The sequence below is a fragment of the Cebus imitator genome, unplaced genomic scaffold (assembly GCF_001604975.1).
Source record: "Cebus imitator isolate Cc_AM_T3 unplaced genomic scaffold, Cebus_imitator-1.0 Scaffold34, whole genome shotgun sequence".
NCBI lineage: Eukaryota > Metazoa > Chordata > Mammalia > Primates > Cebidae > Cebus > Cebus imitator.
In genome coordinates this window covers 9,608,698-9,627,130 of record NW_016107349.1, presented here as the reverse complement: position 1 = coordinate 9,627,130, position 18,433 = coordinate 9,608,698, and the positions used below count along the sequence as shown (strand labels likewise).

General features: G+C 41.9%; 1 protein-coding gene across 3 annotated transcripts in view; it reads left to right on the top strand.

The window, feature by feature from the left end:
* The window catches only part of EFCAB11 (EF-hand calcium binding domain 11), a 170,475-nt gene extending 153,723 nt beyond the window's left edge, over positions 1–16,752 (top strand). The window contains exon 7 of one of the 3 annotated variants that reach the window (XR_001823848.2): positions 16,552–16,586. Coding sequence is in view for 2 of the 3 variants with exons in the window: in XM_017524552.2 (XP_017380041.1) it covers positions 16,552–16,633 (82 nt within the window). In the remaining variant the exon portion in view is untranslated. Of the gene's footprint in view, positions 1–16,551 lie in introns of all 3 variants that reach the window. The other 2 variants (XM_017524552.2, XM_037737114.1) reach the window with 2 other exon arrangements.
* Positions 16,753–18,433: the final 1,681 nt, after the last annotated feature.

Genomic DNA, 18,433 nt, shown 5'->3' with positions numbered 1-18,433 from the left:
AAAGAAAGAAAGAAAGAAAAGTCTCCTAAGATTACATTGGCCCCACCTAGATAATCTAGGATAATCTCTCCCCATTTTAAAGTCAGCAACCTTAATTCTGTCTGCAACCCTAATTTTCTTTCCCATATAATACAACATATTCACAGGTGCTGGGGATAGGACAGGGATACCTTTGGGGCATGGTGTTATTAAGCAAAGATAAACCTGCAAAATTTATATCAAGCATGTCAGCCCCCTCCTTGAAGCGCTTTGATGACTTTCCATCACTCTTTGGATCACGACCAAAGTCCTTATATAGACTTCCAGGTCTTGAATGGTTCCAGCCCGTGCACCCCACAGCTTCATTTGGCTCCTGCTCATCCTCTCTCTGTGCTTGGTCACATTTGCCTTCTTTGAGTTCCTTGAATGTGCCTTGCTCTGTCCTGCCACAAGGACCTTGTACATGCTGTTCCCTCTGCTTGGAGAGCTCTTCCTCACCTGCGCCTCCTTTATTAGCTCCCTGCTTTTCAGGTTTCAGCCAGGTCCTGCTCCCCCAGCCTGCTGCCCAGTTCACGCCCCACCCACTCCTAGAACCTTCTGTCACTCCTTCAGGGCATTCAGTACACTGGTAATATTATTTTGCTTATATTAATGGAATTATGTAATTCACTCTCAGAAATTCTCTCCCAGGATCGGTTAAAAGCTCAAAGGGACTCTTGTCTTTTCTCCTCACCCATGTATCTTCAGGACCTACTGTGTCTGGACCGTAGTGGGCTCTTAGTATTTGCCTGGTAAATGAGTAAACTCAGGAATCCACTTCTTTTCTTTCTTTCTTTCTTTTTTTTTTTTCCTGAGATGGAGTCTCTCTCTGTTGCCCAGGCTGGAATGTAGTGGCATGATCTCAGCTCACTGCAACCTCTGCCTCCCAGGTTCAAGCGATTCTTCTGCCTCAGCCTCCCAAGTAGCTGGGATTACAGGCACCCTCCACTAGGCCTGGTTAATTTTTGTGTTTTTAGTAGAGATAGGATTTCACCATGTTGGCCAGGCTGGTATCAAACTCCTGACCTCAGGTGATCTGCCCTCCTCTGCATGGTTACTCAATGAGTTCAGTGATACATTTATGAAAATGAAAAGACTGGATTGGCTCAAAAGTTCAACAAAAAATAACTTGGTATAAATCCATTTGGTAAAATTGCATATGGCCATTAAAGATGAAAATTGTAAAGACTATAACAACAGGGAAAAACATCTGTCTTACATTTAAAATAGCAGGATCCAAATGTTCTTACGCTTATCCGAAGGAAAAGTGCCAACACTTTCATAGCAATTGATGTAAGATCATGGGTTGGTGAGTTAGAGTTCTTCCTCTCATCTCCAAACTCTCCTGTTCACATGCTCATCTATTCAGCAGATACTTACTGAACACCGCCGTGTGCCAGACACCACGCTCAAATACTGGGAACCGCACAATGGACACGATATAGGTGTCCTCTGGTGAGGAGGAACCTAATAACTGTCACATCGATGGTCCAGCACTCATGGACTGCCACTGTATTCAAGAAAACAAGGGTTCGTTTACCATAGTGTATACCACAGGCTAAAGACAAAACTTCTAAAATCAGGGTCATCATTATTAGGGTCCTAACATTTTAAATTGTGGGAGAAAATTGTAGGGCTGATATACCTGTTTCCTTTAGTCTTTAGGTCTTGAAGGAGAGTTTCTTTTTTTATTATTGTTATACTTAAGTTCAGGGGTGCATGTGCAGGTCGTGCAGGATTGTTACATAGGTATACATGCGTCATGGTGGTTTGCTGCATCCATCCCCCCATCATCTACATTAGGTATTTCTCCTAATGTTATCCCTCCCCAATCCCCTCACCCCCTGCTCTCCCTCTCTTAGCCCCCATCCCCTGACAGGCCCTGGTGTGTGATGTTCCCCTCCCTGTGTCCATGTTCTCATTGTTCAACACCCGCTTATGAGTGAGAACATGTGGTGTTTGGTTTTCTGTTCTTGTGTCAGTTTGCGGAGAATGATGATTTCCAGGTTCATCCATGTCCCTGCAAAGGACATGAACTCATCCTTTTTTATGGCTGCATAGTATTCCATGGTATATATGTACTACATTTTCTTTATCCAGTCTATCATTGATGGGCATTTGGGTTGGTTCTAAGTCTTTGCTATTGTAAACAGTGCTGCAGTAAACATATGTGTGCATGTGTCTTTATAATGGAATGCTTTATAATCCTTTGGGTATATGCCCAGTAATGGGATTGCTGGGTAAAATGGAATTTCTATTTCTAGATCCTTGAGGAATCGCCACACTGTCTTCTACAATGGTTAAACTTATTTACACTCCCACCAACAGTGTAAAAGTGTTCCTATTTCTCCACATCCTCTCCAGCGTCTGTTGTCTCCTGATTTTTTTAATGGTCGCCATTCTAACTGGTGTGAGATGGTATCTCAATGTGGTTTTGATTTGCATTTCTCTAATGACCAATGATGATGAGCCTTTTTTTTTCATGTTTGTTGGCCGCATAAATGTCTTCTTTTGAGAAGTGTCTGTTCATATCCTTGTCTCTGCCATCTTTAATCACTGTTTATTCCCTTTTAAGGAGGTGGTCATTAGGACGCCATTGACAGGAGAGTGGCAGAATACTTTCCCTGCCCAATTCAGACTCTTTCTCAAACATTTGGAGGTTCCTCAGCCCCGACTTCTAAGAACTGAAAATGCCAAGTTCTCTCCACCGTAAATTCTCTTGGTTTTGTCTTCTTAACAGTTCTGTACTCGGTGACTGTGCCTCTGTGCTTGAGCATAATGTAAATACTTAATTTGTTTAATAAATATCCTGAAATAGCCTCTTTGAGTTGTTACTAGAAGGGCACGAACCTTTTAAGTCACTTAGCCAGCACAGATCAACACTTAATGTCTTTAATGATGAGCGTGATCTTTTTTAGTGGCTGAAATGCTCCGTAATCAATGATGTGGCCCTGCCTGGAGGCAGGAGAAACTAGATAATGGGCAGAAAATGTCTTGGTGGATTGGGCCAGTCATTTGAATCCCTGAAATTGGTATTAGCGTGGCAATTTATGGAAGGGCAGTCTCTTCCCAAGGGTAGGAAGAGGTCCCCAACATCTAATGTCCCTTAGTGATTTACCCATTACTGAAATCCCTCATGAGCCAGGGTCTGTTTCTGGCCTGAAACCTCTGAGGACTCTTCGCCTCCCCCAGTCACTACGGCAAATTCCACATCAGTTTCAGCACCACAGTCACCCATCTTGGGAGTAATGCTTAGTGCTGGGCAGGGGGAGAGAGGCTGGACAGGGTCGGGGAACGAGGATGTCATACACAGTTTGTAAGACCTCCGTCACAGTATGCTCCTTTTCCTTATCCCATCTCCATACCAACTTTGAGAGTGATTACAGGGATAGGAAACACATTCTGTTTTCTAACTGTTTGATGAAAAAGCACTTCCAGGCTTGAGTCCTCAAATGTCCCCTCTGAACTTTCACTTGGAGTCCCTTTGTTTTCATTCCAGGATTTGATTGTTTTGGCCATATACACACTCCACATGCATTTCATCGTTTTCTGCTAAATGATTGTATGTGGCCCTCTGAACCTTCAGCTCTTTAGACTGAAATTCTCTTGTTAAAAGCCCTTCTGGTCACTCCATTTGGTGTGACTTTTTTATTGTGAGTGGGCTCCATTAATAGAGTGCTTTTGATAATTTGAGGGAATTGTTTCATTATGAAATGTTATTCTTTTTTTTTTTTTTTTTGTCATATATTCTTGTCCGCAGACCCAGAGGTTTTAAATGCTAGGAGCATGTTGTAAATGAAAACATAAATAATTTATCATAGTCATGCTGAACTAAGGCCAAATTTCCTATGGGCTCAGTGATGCACGTCGCGTCAGTGAGAAATGGGCTGAGATGTAAAATCTTATTTTCCCAAATGGATTATTGAAAACCAAAGTACAAGCTGTTAAAAAAATCCTCATTTTTATATATATTCCTGCCCTCTCATTTAATGGGGAAAAAAAATCTATCTTCACAAAATTTGAAAACAGTTTTTCTTTAACCAAGATATATAGAGTAAATTACTTACAGGTAAGTATTTGCTGACACCATATGAGAGTATCTTTCAGGATCTGGCCATGTCACAACCCCTAGGGTGATTGTAAGGTCCTATACAGGCCTTTGAAATATCAGGCTTTTAATTAGATGGGCAATGGCTAGTCTTTGTTCCTATATCATTATATTATTAACATTCCATTGCCAGGACTCCCAGTTGCATCTCATTGCAAGGGAGGCTGGGAAATGTAGTGTAGCTACGTTCCCCGGAAGAGAGGGAAGTAAATTTTGTTGAACACAAAGCAGGCTCTGCCATGGAGTCAAACTCCACCCATCCCCAAATGGGTAGACAATTATCCCAGCTCCTTTTCCTGCCAACCTATTTCATCCCCACTCATGTGAATTGCCGTGTTTGATTTTTGCAGAATTCCTATATATACATATTTCTGGACATTATTCTTATTCATTGATTCCTGAGTAACAATCACACTGTTTTAATTACTGAATTGAGGATTTATTTGTTTTGTTTTGATAACATTATTGTTTTTTAAATATTTTGAATTTTAAGGCTTATTTTTCCAGAAAACTTTGATTTATCAAATTTCCCAAAGAAAGTAAACAAAAATCTCTACAGTCCTTCTAGCACATATTATTTTTTTAAATCCCACTGAAAAACATTATACTATTAAAGAAAATAAGCATTATTTGACAATTGGTATTTTCTGACTCTGAGGAAGTATGCTTTTTAAAAAGCAAGCTTCCGTCCAAACAATGGCTAACAATGTAATTAGGAGGGCATTTACAAATGGCTCGATATTTATAGTTCACATTTCAACTTCAACTCTATTTGTTGCATTAGCAAAATGAAACTCATTAAGCCTTATCCTTTTAGTCTATCTCTTCAAGACTCTGAACCCACTAATACTCAGCTTTCTTGTATGGAAGTATGTAATCTTTCCTACATTACACTTGAAAGTTCAGCTCATTCCTAAACCTCCAGTCAAGGAGATGAACTTGTTGCTTTCAGAGAGGCCACATCTGTGCACTGAACCATTATGCCATCTGTTAAAGTGGTCAGAGTTCATTTTATTGCCTCCTTTGTGGAAGGACTTGTACTGTAAAAAGCCTGTGTTATTGAAAACATAATTTTCTTCATCATTATGCTTTCTTTCTAGCCAGATCATAACCTGCTAGAAATCTATTGAGCGTAGAGTGAAAAGCTCTTCAGAATAGCTGTTCTTAAGAGATTAAATGATTGCCATCTCTGTCCCATTTCTTTTATCTCATAATCAAGTTCAAGATGCTACTGGGTATCTCGGCTGGAGTGATTATATATTTGAAATAGAAATGGCTTAATTTCCATTCATATTTCACATTGTTGATGGCAGGGTCTTTTTTCTTTACATTTACATATGCTTATTGTTCCTTATAACTGTCCACAGAGTCAAAGGTTCAAACTAGTTTTTTTTTCTTTTTTAATGCTAAAAATGGCTAACAGACGTTGGGTTGCATTTTCTATTTTTCTGCATACAAAGATACTAGTTGTAGTAAGATCCAGCTTAGATTCATCAAAATTGAGAACTGGACCATATCTTAGCAATCATCTGGCCCAGCCATTCAGCCCGACAAGTGAGGAGCTTCAAAGTCAGAGCAGTTGAGAAACTTGCCCAAGGCTCAGCAGCAGCCTAGCTGAGCAGAGAGCTCCATCCTGGGAGGTTTCTGCTGGACCACACTGTCTCCCCGCCATATTCAGACTGGGCTTGTAGTACTTGCACATTTACCGCATGGCGGGGAAGAGTGGAAGATCTTAGCAACTCAGAAGTATAGGAAACAGATGTGTTATGATTAATTCAAAGATGTTCACTTTGATTTTTGCTCTTTATCCTGAAAGCTGTATAATCTGTGCTGTTTTCTTACATTGCCATTTCTCTTCCAGAGAATCAAAGTTAGAAACACAATTCTATCCCTGTTTATTAGCAGCTCTGTTAAAACACTTGATAGAGAGGAATATCAAATTATTTCCTGGAAATATTGTCCAAGACCTTGGGCTATATGTTGATTGCATTTATCCACATGTCTACAAATAGTCAATAATCCGAAATGATGTACTGAAATTTTATTTTCTTCCTTTTAAAATATTTCTAGCTGTCAATGAGATTCCTCATAAAAATGAGTCATTATTTATGATTAATCACTTTGGCAAGCTGTGACTGCATTTCACATCCATTTTCCTTTTTTTCTTGGACTGGAGAATTCATTCCATCACTTGTTAGGGAAAATATATATTAGTCCTCTCAACAACCTCTTCAGCACATTGAGAATCACAATGAAGGCACCATAAACAGAACTTTTTGTTGGATACAGCAAGCAAGTAACTTAGAATGCAGAGCTGAGGAGAATAATCCAAAATCTTGAGCTAGCATCCAAGGAGAAATCTAAATTATTTAGGATTTCTTTAAAATGGAATAGTCATTTCAAAAATACTGTGTTCATTGAGTATCTGCTGTCTGTCCACCAAGTTCCAGATATTGCAAGATTTGGAAAATATTTCAGATAGGATACTTTGTATATCAGGATGCTTTCATTTGCAAGTGGCAGAAAATCCATTTCAGACTGCCTTAAACAACACAGGGAATTTAATGGGTCAGTGACTAAGAGTCTTGACATAGGGGAGGCTTCAGGCATGGTTTGTTTAGGCTCCAGCTCACTGTGCTGTTGTCTTAACTCTTTCCCTCATTGTACATAGCTCCAGTCTCAAGCTGGTAATTAACACTTAAAAGCCTGTGCTCAAATTATTCAATCAGTGTACCACTGGAGACTAGAACTGTTGTGGAAATTGCACCCTTATGGTAGGAAAAGGCTGTTGGAATAGCAAGCCTCACCTCTGCATCTCAGATGTCCACATTGAAAGAGCTTCTCCTCTCTCAACTTGCAAACAAAATTCCCAGGCTTCATTATGTTTGTACCAATTCTTTACCAATCATAGTGGCCAGGAGAGGAATGACATGTATTAACTGGTTGAAGCCAATCAATCCTTGAGCCTGTGGTGAGGAGAGTGGGATTACAGTCATTGGTTAAGGCCAGTGAGATCCCACTTCTAGAGCTTGGGGTGGGGATGTGTTCCCCCACAATCACGCAGCTGCTGCATGGCACAGAGCAGGTAGGATGGATGTTGGGGAAGAAACCAACAATGTCCATGGAATTGTTAGGCTAGTAAACTGAGCTGAGAGCTAATGAGGCCAGTGTTTTGCCTGGCTTATGTCATTCTTTATTCCTGGCCTGATCGGGACATCTTCTTACCCTTCACAGTTCATCCTAAACAGCCAAGTCTGCCACTTGCTTATGGTCAGATCCTAACTATACCTCTGCATCCAAAAGGGCCCTATGAGAATCTCCTATTCAGGAATACATTGTCCTCACTCTGAAGGAATACTTAAAGTCCAATAATACTACTATTAATAAGACATGTATATTAAAGAGTAAAAAGAAGACGGCTGTGGTGTTTTCTTCTGGTTAACTCTGGCATTTTAATTGCTTGGAACTTCAAACTTCAGAGCTCTTCTTAAAGGCAATATTTAATTTCCTCCAAAAAAGTATTTTGCAAATAGAGGAATACTCTGATCTCTTTCAAATAGTGAGCTATCTTCTACTTGAATAAGAATCTGATATGACATGCTATTGCTGATGGCAATTTAAATGCTCTGTGTGAAGTTTCATCTCTCAAAATAAACTTTCTATTGTGTCTTACCCTGGGTTCTTCTTGAAAGCAGAGCCTGATGAGGGCTTGTGTGTGGATTTTTGTGAAACAGAATGAAGGAATGCAAGTATCTGTCACCAAGTTCATTACTGCTGTGAGCAATTGGAGCGTGATCCCCCCAGAACCTCCCATGAGCCAAGAGAATGACCTCAGAGTTGTTGTCTACATGAAGCACAGAGGCAGAGAGCCATTATCCCCTGGTCCTCATGCCTCATTGGTCAAAGGGTGCCTGATTGGTGCTCTGTGCGTTCATTGGTCAAGGGGTGCTAACTGCTCTGCTCTACCCACATGTGGACTAGGATGCAGAGGTGAGGCTTGGTATTGCAACGGCCTTTTCCTACTATAAGGGTGCAGTCTCTACAAGAGTCCTGTGCTCCTCTGGTACATTGATTAAATAATTTGTGCACAAGCTTTTAAGTGTTAATTAGCAGCCTGAAACTGGAGCCTTGCACAGTGAAGGAAAGAGTCAGAGAACAGCAGAGTGAGTTGGAGTGTAGACTGGTCAAGGGCTGCTACCTGCTCTGTGCCTCCTGAAGAAGAGGGCCTTAACTCCTTCTTTTTCTTTTCTTTTCTTTTTGGAGACGGAGTCTCACTCTGTCACTCAGGCTGGAGTGCAGTGGTGTGATCTCGACTCACCGCAACCTCTACCTCCCAGGTTCAAGCAATTCTTCTGCCTCAGCATCCCGAGTAGCTGGGACTACAAGCGTGCACCACCACACCTGGCTAATTTTTGTATTTTTAGTAAAGACAAAATTTCACTATATTGGCTAGGCTGGTCTTGAACTCCTGACCTTGTGATTTGCCCACCTCGGCCTCCCAAAGTGCTGGGATTACAGGCTTGAGCTACCACACCCAGCCAACGCCTTCTTTTTCATGCTTCCACATTGGGAGTGGGGGTTGCCGCCCGAGGTGTCAGAGCAGTCCCAAACAGCAAAAGATACTGGGGCTGGCTCTGGTGAGGCTCTCCCAGCAATGGCTGGAGTCAAAGAAGGTCGCACAGTTTGTGGGGAGGGCACAAAGGGAGCCCAGTACACATCGAAGGGAATGCAGCGCATCTGCCAAAGTCATGTAGGAGCCTAGAAAAGACCAGAAATCATCTGCATATCTCTTTAGTCTTGCCTGCGTATCCGAACGGCTTTTCTTAACACATGTCTTTAAAAAGGTAAAATTAATAAACACATTACCAGCTGAATTGCTATAGAGCCCTGCAGGACTCTCATCAACAAAGAGGCAAGCACGCCAGTGGGAAGAACCAGCGGGCTCCTCAGAAGAGAAGGCTGCTTGCGGGAGAGGCTGTCATCATTACATCTTCAATTGGCGGGTCCTCTCATCCCCAGCAGGGGCTCCTTGCTTGGAGGGTAATTTTTACTCTCACTGTTCAGTCAGTATGACAGCTTTGTCCCTAATGTAATGGCAGTTTTGACTTGGTTTAAATCATTCCATAAAGAATCAAAGAGAAAAAGATGCTTCCTCCCTTTTCCCCCAACCCAAAAATTCCACTAAGGAAACTTTTCTCATTTAAATTTTGGCCTCCACATTAAATTGCTCATTCACGTTTCAGGTAAATCAAATACGGCATCAACTTTCAAAATCTCATGTGATTATCACAGTGATTCAAACTAATTACTCTCTGTCAGTGCTTTTGTTGGGAACACAGATATGTCTGGCACCGGCCCTGTTACCACCAGCAAGAGTTTGCGTCTCCAGTGGGGTCTTCCCTGGGCTCATTTCAAAACCTTTGAGTGTTGAGACAATCATCTGAATGATCTGTCTGAGAAACATGTACCTCGGCTGACCCTGAAATCACTTGTTTAAAAAAAAAAAAGTATTTAAAGCTAAAACAATTATGTTAGTAAGCGTAGATTCAGCTGGAATGTTCCAAAGGATTGCCTTAAACTGTGATTCCTCTGGCTCAGTGGTTCTCAACTGGGAATGACTGTGTCCCGCCAAGGGACACGGCAATTTCTGGAGACATTTTTGGCTGTCACGATTGGGCTTCAGGGGTGGGAGAGGATCCTACCAACATCTAGCAGGTAGAGGCCAGGGATGCTGCTAAACATCCTCAATGCCCATGACAGCCCCCACTCTGCTATATCAGAGCATTGTCTGGTCCAAGATATCGATTGTGCTGATGTTGAGAAGCCCAGCTCTAGCTGTTGTGGATTTATACAATTTGAAATAAGGTCAATTGTTTGGAAAATTCAGACTAAAAAGAAAAAATATTCTTTCAGTTGAAAAAGACATAAGTAATATTAAAGAATATCTCTTTTTTTGAGGCAGAGTCTCACTCTGTCACCCAGGCTGGAGTGCAGTGGTGTGATCTCGGCTCACTGCAACCTCCACCTCCTGGGTTCAAGCGATCCTCCTGCCTCAGCCTCCCGAGTAGCTGGGACTACAGACATGTGCTGCCATTCCCAACTAATTTTTTGTATTTTTAGTAGAGACAGGGTTTCACAGTGTTAGCTAGGATGGTCTCGATCTCCTGACCTCATGATCCACCCGTCTTGGCCTCCCAAAGTGCTATGATTACAGGCAGGAGCCACCGCGCCTGGCCAAGAATATCTTAAGACAGAATTACCCACAACCCTACCACCTTCATAAGACAGGTTTCTGTATAGCATATAACCTTCAGCTTCTGCCCAAAAGAATATACATGTTTATAAAATTGCAATTGTGAGGCCGAGCGGGGTGGCTAACGCCTGTAATCCCAACACTGTGGGAGGCTGAGGCAGGTGGATCACGAGGTCAGGAGTTTGAGACCAGCCTGACCAATATGCAAAACCCCATCTCTACTGAAAATACAAAAAATTAGCCGGATGTGGTGGTGCATGCCTGTAATCCCAGCTACTCAGGAGGCTGAGGCAGGAGAACTGCTTGAACCTGGGAGGCAGAAGTTGCAATTAACTGAGATCAGGCCACTGCCCTCCAGCCTGTGTGACAGAGCAGAACTCCATCTCTAAATTAATTAATTAATTAATTAAAATAAAAAAATAAAAACATTGCAATGATGATGCATATACCATCCTGTATTCTCATTCCCACTTAAAAATATCACTTTCATAGTCTTTGTGTCATTTTAATAGGGAAGAGTCTGTTGTTTTGATGTAATAAAATTTATTTAAACTATTCCTTTTTCTTTCTTTCCTTCATTTTTTTTCTTTAAGTAACCTGGGTAAAAGCTAGTACTCTACTTTGAAATCTGGCTTCAGAGACTTTGACGTGGAGTACTCTTGAATGATTTTACAAGAAAAATGATTTTCCAGGAAATAACCACTTTCAGAACAAAATTGTTATGATGTCAACATTTTCATATAAGAAACATTTACTGCTTGTGAGACACATTGAGTATTTACATTTTTTAAATTTAAAAAACCCTAGGTTTTCCTTCAGAATGTATTAGAGCAACGTTCCCACCCTTTATTAATGATCTTGCTAAAAGATTCCTGGTGTAAAACCCTGGCTCCTTCAGGGTCCAGACCTCTTGGCTCTGAGTCAGGGAAGCATCCAGACTGGGCTATTGAAGCCCACACAGCACCACCAGAAAGAGAGATTAGAATCTCATGTAACAAATCTGGATGTGAGAGAGAAAAATGCTAAAGTTTGTCCTGATGAAAGTAATTATAGGCACTATGGGGTTTTTTGTGGGTTTTTTTTTTTTTTTTTTTTTTTTTTTTTTTTTTTGTGGGTTTTTTTTTTTTTTTTTTTTTTTTTTTTTTTTTTTTTGGTTTTTTTTTTTTTTTTTTTTTTTTTTTTTTTTTTTTTGAGACAGAGTCTTGCTCTGTCTCCAGGCTGGGGCGCAGTGGTGCAATCTCTGCTCGCTGCGGCCTCCACCTCCCGGGTTCAATCAGTTCTCATACCTCATCCTCCCAAGTAGCTGGGATTACAGGTGTGCATCACCACACCCAGCTCATTTTTGTATTTTTAGTAGAGACGGGGTTTCACCATGTTGGCCAGGCTGGTCTCAAACTCCTGACCTCCAGTAATCTACCCGCCTCAGCCTTCCAAAGTGCTAGGATTACAGATGTAAGCCACCACACCTGACCTATAACCACTTTTTAATACAATGAATCAAAATATTTGTACTTTAACATATTTTAAAAGTGTTGGAATTCAGATGAATGGACTGAGTCTAGTTTTCTGCAAATTCGGAATGTATCCTGTTGTCATCTGAGGTCTTCCGGTACTTCAAAGTTGATATAGTATTGCCTGGAACTTCCATTCTACACCTGGGGAGTTATGAAGCACTTCCCAAGATTCTTGCAAATTCTTGGAAGGCTTGTGGCTCTGAGTTCTCATTTCTTTGAAAGAATTCAGTGGATGGATCATCCTGCCATTCCCCGCTTGCTTTTCCTGCTCTCTGCTGCACCTTCAGACACAGCTCATCTCCTAACTCAATCTTCAACCCCTGACTCAACACAGACACCCCAAAGTCACCATCCCCCCAGTGTGTGTGTGCCTAGCACACCCCTTGGTGAAGATAGAGGAGAGATTAGAACAAGTAATACGAACAATTTGGAATTGCATAGGAAACACAACAGGTAACTGAAGGACTTCTGATCACCACCTCATTGGGAAATTTCGTGACTGTTCTCATATGGCATCCCCCTGTGCCTGTACCCTCACTTGTCTTGGCTTGTCATCTCCTTCCAGATGGCTCTAAATTGTTCATACCAAGCAATACAGAGCAATTCTGCTTTTTTTTTTTTTTTTTTTTTTTTTTTGAGATGGGACCTGGCTCTGTCACCCAGGCTGGAGTGTAGTGGCACGATCTTGGCTCACTGTAGCCTCTGTCTCCCAGGCTCAAACGATTCTCCTGCCTCAGCCTCTCGAGTACCTGGGATTACAGGCAGGTGCCACCATGCCTGGCTAATTTTTGTATTTTTAATAGAGATGGGGTTTCACCATGTTGGCCAGGATGGTCTCAAACTCCTGACATCAAGTGATCCACCCACCTCAGCCTCCCAAAGTGCTGGGATTACAGGCGTGAGCCACTGTGCCCATCCCAGTTCTGCTCTCTTGAATCCCTACTCCCAAAATCAATTCCGGATCTTCCTTTTGCATCTCAAAAACAAACCAAAAAAGCCTTCAATTTCACTGGACCTACATTTCTAGAAGCTGTTATTGTTAATAGCAATTAATTCCCCTCTTTTACATCTGCATAAACTTTAATTCCTTTGAAAAGCTATTTCTGAGGTAAAAGGCTGTGTCTGTGTCTGCACCTATATCCCTGTGTCTGGTAAAAGGGCAGCTGCTCATCTGGATTGAAGTGCGTGGTCTTTGACTATGGGGTGGGTTACACTCACGTGTACCCAGTATTCTGCAGTGGTTCTCAATTCCCGGCTTCTTAACTCTTAAACTGTTCAGCCTGACATTCAAGGGGTTCCCTCCCCCCACTGTCCCATGTTTTGAGCCTCATTTTTCAAAGCTTGTCTCTCATGTGGTCTTGTCTGTACCTAGTCTGTGTTTTGCAAAATGTGGTCGAGCATAAAAACCATAACCGACTGACTTATGGGTCCCTGAATGATGGGTCTGAGGTGTTTCTCAGGCGTTTTTATTTGTTTATTTTTATTTATTTGTTTGTTTATTTATGAGACTGAGTCTCACTCTGTCGCCCAGGCTGCAGTGCAGTGGCGTGATCTTGGCTCATTGCAACCTCCACCTCCCCGGTTCAAGCGACTCTCTTACCTCAGCCTCCCAAGTTCCTGGGATTACAGGAACCCACCAGCACACCTGACTAATTATTGTATTTTTAGTAGAGACGGGGTTTCACCATGTTAGCCCGGCTGGTCTCGAACTCCTGACCTCAGTTGATCCTGCCTGGGCCTCCCAAAGTGCTGGGATTACAGGTGTGAGCCACCACGCCCGGCCTCAGGCACTTTTAGACTTGGTAAAGACAGTGAGGTGATAGTTTCTTTCCTTGCTCCCTTAGTACCTCCCAGGATGTAATAGATTTTCTATACCATTACCAACTATTTCCTCAGATTCATTTATTCCACAAATTCATTCATTCAGCATTCATCTTCTGCTGTGGGCTAAGACCTGGGGCTACAGCAGCAAACAAACCAGGGGTCTTGCCCTCTTAAAGTTTCTTTCTAGTCAGGGTAGGGGGTGGCTGAAGTTTTTAGGGCCAAAGGTATGTTGTTGACACCAAAACAACTGCATTCTAGTTTCAAAACTAGAGCAAACTCATGTTAGGGTTGAATGCTGTAACAGAAACAAGGAGGCTTTTTACCTACTGACATTTCCTTCATCTCCGCAGCCAGTCACCCATTCTCTCCACCACACACCTGTTCTCTGTCACAGTGATTTGAGTGTGGGTGCTATGAGACCTTCCTTCTTCAGAACAATTCTGTCTGCAATGGAAATAGTGTTCTTAGACTTTAAAATAACAGCACTGAACTTGAATTTCCTCTGCACTCTTTGTGAGGTGACCAGACCTGCTTGCATATATGTGATGACAACAAAAAGTCAAAAGACAAAGTATTTCAGCATGTCTCATTTGAAATATAAATTTAAAAATATAGGCCGAGCATGGTGGCTCGCACCTGTAATCCTAGCATTTTGGGAGGCTGAGGCGGGTGAGGTAAGAGCTCGAGACCAGCCTAGCCAACGTGGAGAAACCCCGTCTCTACTAAAAATATAAAATTAGCTGGGCATGGTGGTGCATGCCTGTAACTCCAGCTACTTGGGAGGCTGAGGCAAGAGAATCGCTTGAACCTGGGAGGCAGAGGTTGCAGTGAGCCAAAATCACACCATTGCACTCTAGCCTAGGCAACAAAAGGGAAACTCCATCTCAAAATAAAAGGTAAATGATGCCTCACCATTCATTATATGAGTAAAATGCCACCCCAAATGTTATGAATAGACTTTCCAGTTTTAACAGTTCTTGGCTATACTATGTTCATTTTATGATGGAAAGCTCTGGCAAAGACAGCAAGAAAAATTAGAGTTAATACAATAACAGGCGGGACCCAGTGGCTCATGCCTATGGTCTCAGCACTTTGGGAGGCCGAGGCAAGGGGATGTCTTGAGCTCAAGAGTTTGAGACCAGCCTGGCCAACGTAGTGAAACCCTACCTCTTCTTTAAAAAAAAAATTAAAAAATTGACTGGATGTAATGGTATATGCCTGTAGTCTTAGCTACTTGGGAGGCTGAGGTGAGAGGATTGCTTGAGCCAAGGAGGTGGAGATTGCAGTGAGTCGAGATTGCCCCACTGCACTCCAGGCTGGGTGACAGAGGGAAACTCCATCTAAAAAAAATAAAATAAAAACAGTTAATACAATAACAATGAAGGTCATTTACTGAGAAACTCAAGCAAAGAGATTCACTTCCCTACAAGCATTCAGCATCTCAATAAGTGAATAAACACACTCGCGCGCATACACACAATATTATCAGAAGCAGTTTATTCTAAACACTATTTTTCTAGGTTATTCACTTAACTCACCCTCTGAGATTTATAGTTCAACACTACCAATTCAGAGTGGAAAGAAGAAAAGGCCTTTTATCTAATCCAATTCCTTGGGAAAAAATACTTGGGCAATATTAAGAATCTTCAATTATCTAATTTAATAAAAGGGATGATTTATATTCTGTAGTTAGTAACGTGATACTGATTATTTCTAATCCCTTGGAAGAGATCTGACACTATGCTTTTGGTCCTGTGTAGCATGAAATCATCATGTATATTTTACCAAAAGAAGTAACAAGAATAATGGCCTCTGCAGTCTGAAATCATTTTATATGAACACACTGCAACATGGTTTTACCCTGGGGCAGAGAAGTAGGGATTTTTCTCTACTTCAAAAGAATGAAAAATTATCATCACTCTATCCAGAACCATTATAGACTTCAGAGACTTTGGCATGAAATATTCAGAAAGTTTATTTTAGAATTCAATATTTTAAAAGCCTGCTTTAAAACTATTACAGTGATTAGTGGCTCTCTTGCTTGGGCCAGTCTTTGCGTTAAAAAGTCCTATGTCATGGTTGATATGAATTTGATGTTTGAACAAAATATAATGGGCATCACCCGCAGAAGCTACGTGTAAGGCCTTGTTTTAGAATGCCCCCCAAAGAGGAGTTGAGACCACTACTCATCAGTTATGCCTTCAAACACACTTTTTTTTAAAAAATTGAGATGGAGTCTGTCTGTGTTGCTCAGGCTGTAGTGCAGTGGTGTGATCTTGGCCAACTGCAACCTCTGCCTCCCGATTTAAGCGATTCTCCTGCTTCAGCCTCCCAAGTAGCTGGGATTACAGGCGCCCACCATCAAACCTGGCTAATTTTTGTATTTTTAGTGGAGGCAGGGTTTCCCCATGTTGGCCAGGCTGTCTGGAACTCCTTACCCCAGGTGATCCGCCCACCTCAGCCTCCCAAAATGCTGTGATTGCGGGAGTGAGCCGCCATATCTGGCCTGCATGTGCTTTTGATATATCACAGAAAGATACATGTAGGATAACTAGAAAGAGCCATTTCTTTTTTTCTTATATAATCTGTGCATTTGGCTTCATCCCTTTAAATATGCAGAATATATTATTTCTGTAGGTTTTAATAAATGCCCTTTCTTTCCTGCAAAACTTTATTATCAATGAAAAAAAGTAGGCATCAATCTCAGCTTTCAAGTAGGTAAAATAGGTTCCTCTCTCACACAGACAAACAAAGAAATAAAGATCCTAATGTGCTCTTAATACATAGGTGTCAACAAGAATAATGTGTAAATGACTTTTTGTTTCATTTTCCAGGGAAGTAGATCGAGACTCAGATGGTCACGTCAGCTTTAGAGACTTTGAATATGCCATCAACTATGGACAGAAGGAAGCCTAACTATTGTGAGCTACTTTTGGCAACTCTGGGGAGATCAATAGATTATAATGTCAGCAGACTCTGCTCTACTCTATTAATGATGTCATGCTACAGACTAATTAAACTTTAAAAAAAATTTTAATTTTGTGAGTACATAGTAGGTGTATATCTATACACACACACACATATATGGGTTACAGGAGATACTTTGGCACAGGCATGCAATAAGTAATTGACTAAACTTTTAATCATAATTTTTGGATGCTCATGATGGACTTGCATCTCAGAACCCTGGAGGAGGTCGCTGCCAGGGTCATCTTCTGTGTGTCCAGCAGCCCTGATCAGGTGTCTGTTGCAAGAGCTGGGGCTGGCGCTGGCACTGGTGGTCCCCTTCCTCTTCACTCTTCTCTCCCGCAGCCACTCCACACTGCAGGCCAGGGTGCCCCATTCACTTACCTCATTGTCCTCACCATCCCACCTTGGGTCCCTGAATCTCATCAGCTCCTAATATCTGCTGCCTTTCCTGCCAATGGTGCCAGTTTCCTTCATTGGCTCAACATTGGTTGAACAAATAATAGCACCTACACATACTGAGTACTTACTATGTTCCAAGCAGTGAGCCAGGCCTTGGGAAGCACAGGCTAAAGACTTCTCTAAAATAGGCTCATGCCTATAATCTCAGCGCTTTGGGAGGCCAAAGCAGGAGGATCACTTGAGCCTAGGAATTGGAGACCAGCCTGGGCAACATACCGAGATCCCATCCCTACCAAAAAAATAATAATAAGTTATCTGGATTTAGTGGTGTACACCTGTAGTCCCAGCTACTTGGGAGGCTGAGATGGGAAGATCACGTGAGCTGAGGGGTTTGAAGCTTCAGTGAGCCATGATTGCACTATTGCACTCCAGCCTGGGTGACAGAGCAAGACCGTGTCTCTAAAAAAACCTTTCAATTAAAAAATAATAAAGACTTCTCTAAGATAATGTCCCTGAGTCCAAATCATCACTGTCAAGTGGCCCCAGGGCACTGTGTGTGCAAGACAAAGAAATGGATGGGGGTAACACAAGCAAGCCCTCTCGGGCTGTATACAGAAGAACAGAGTGGTAAGGGTACCGGGGCAAGAGACGTGTTTGCAGAACCCTTTAGGATGGCCTGGGCTTGGGAGTCTCACTGCAGAGAAGCCAGCCTTGAGCTGCGCGGCTGCCCTCTACTGCACACCCCCTGGTTCCCAGCAGTCGTGTCCTGCATTCAGAGCCTCAGCCATGTGTATTCACATTCCCCGTGCCTTGCCTGTCCTGCTGGGCTCCAGTAACTGCTATACTGGAGCAATAAATAACAGTGCTGGACATTCAGCATTTACTTAAGGTAATTCCAAAATACTGGTATCAATACCCTTATTTATAAGTGTTCAGAATGCAAAACACGAACACGAGTCAAACAACTTTTAATATAATTCACTTTTTAAGTGTTAAAATTTAAAAGTCAAGTAAAATTGTAAATTTGTAATATACAAATATTAAGCATCATTATCAAATTATCAGAGATAACCTCAATAAAAATAAATGTTTGTGAGGTTTCTTTTTTTTTTTTGAGACAGAGTCTCACTCTGTCACCCAGGCTAGAGTACAGTGGTGTGATCTCGGCTCACTGCAACCTCCGCCTCCTGGGTTCAAGTGATTCTCCTGCCTTAGCATCCCAAGTAGCTGGGATTACAGGCACACACTACCACGCCCGCCTAATTTTTGTATTTTTAGTAGAGATGGGGTGTCACCATGTTGGCCAGGCTGGTCTTGAACTCCTGACCTCAAGTGATTCATCCACCT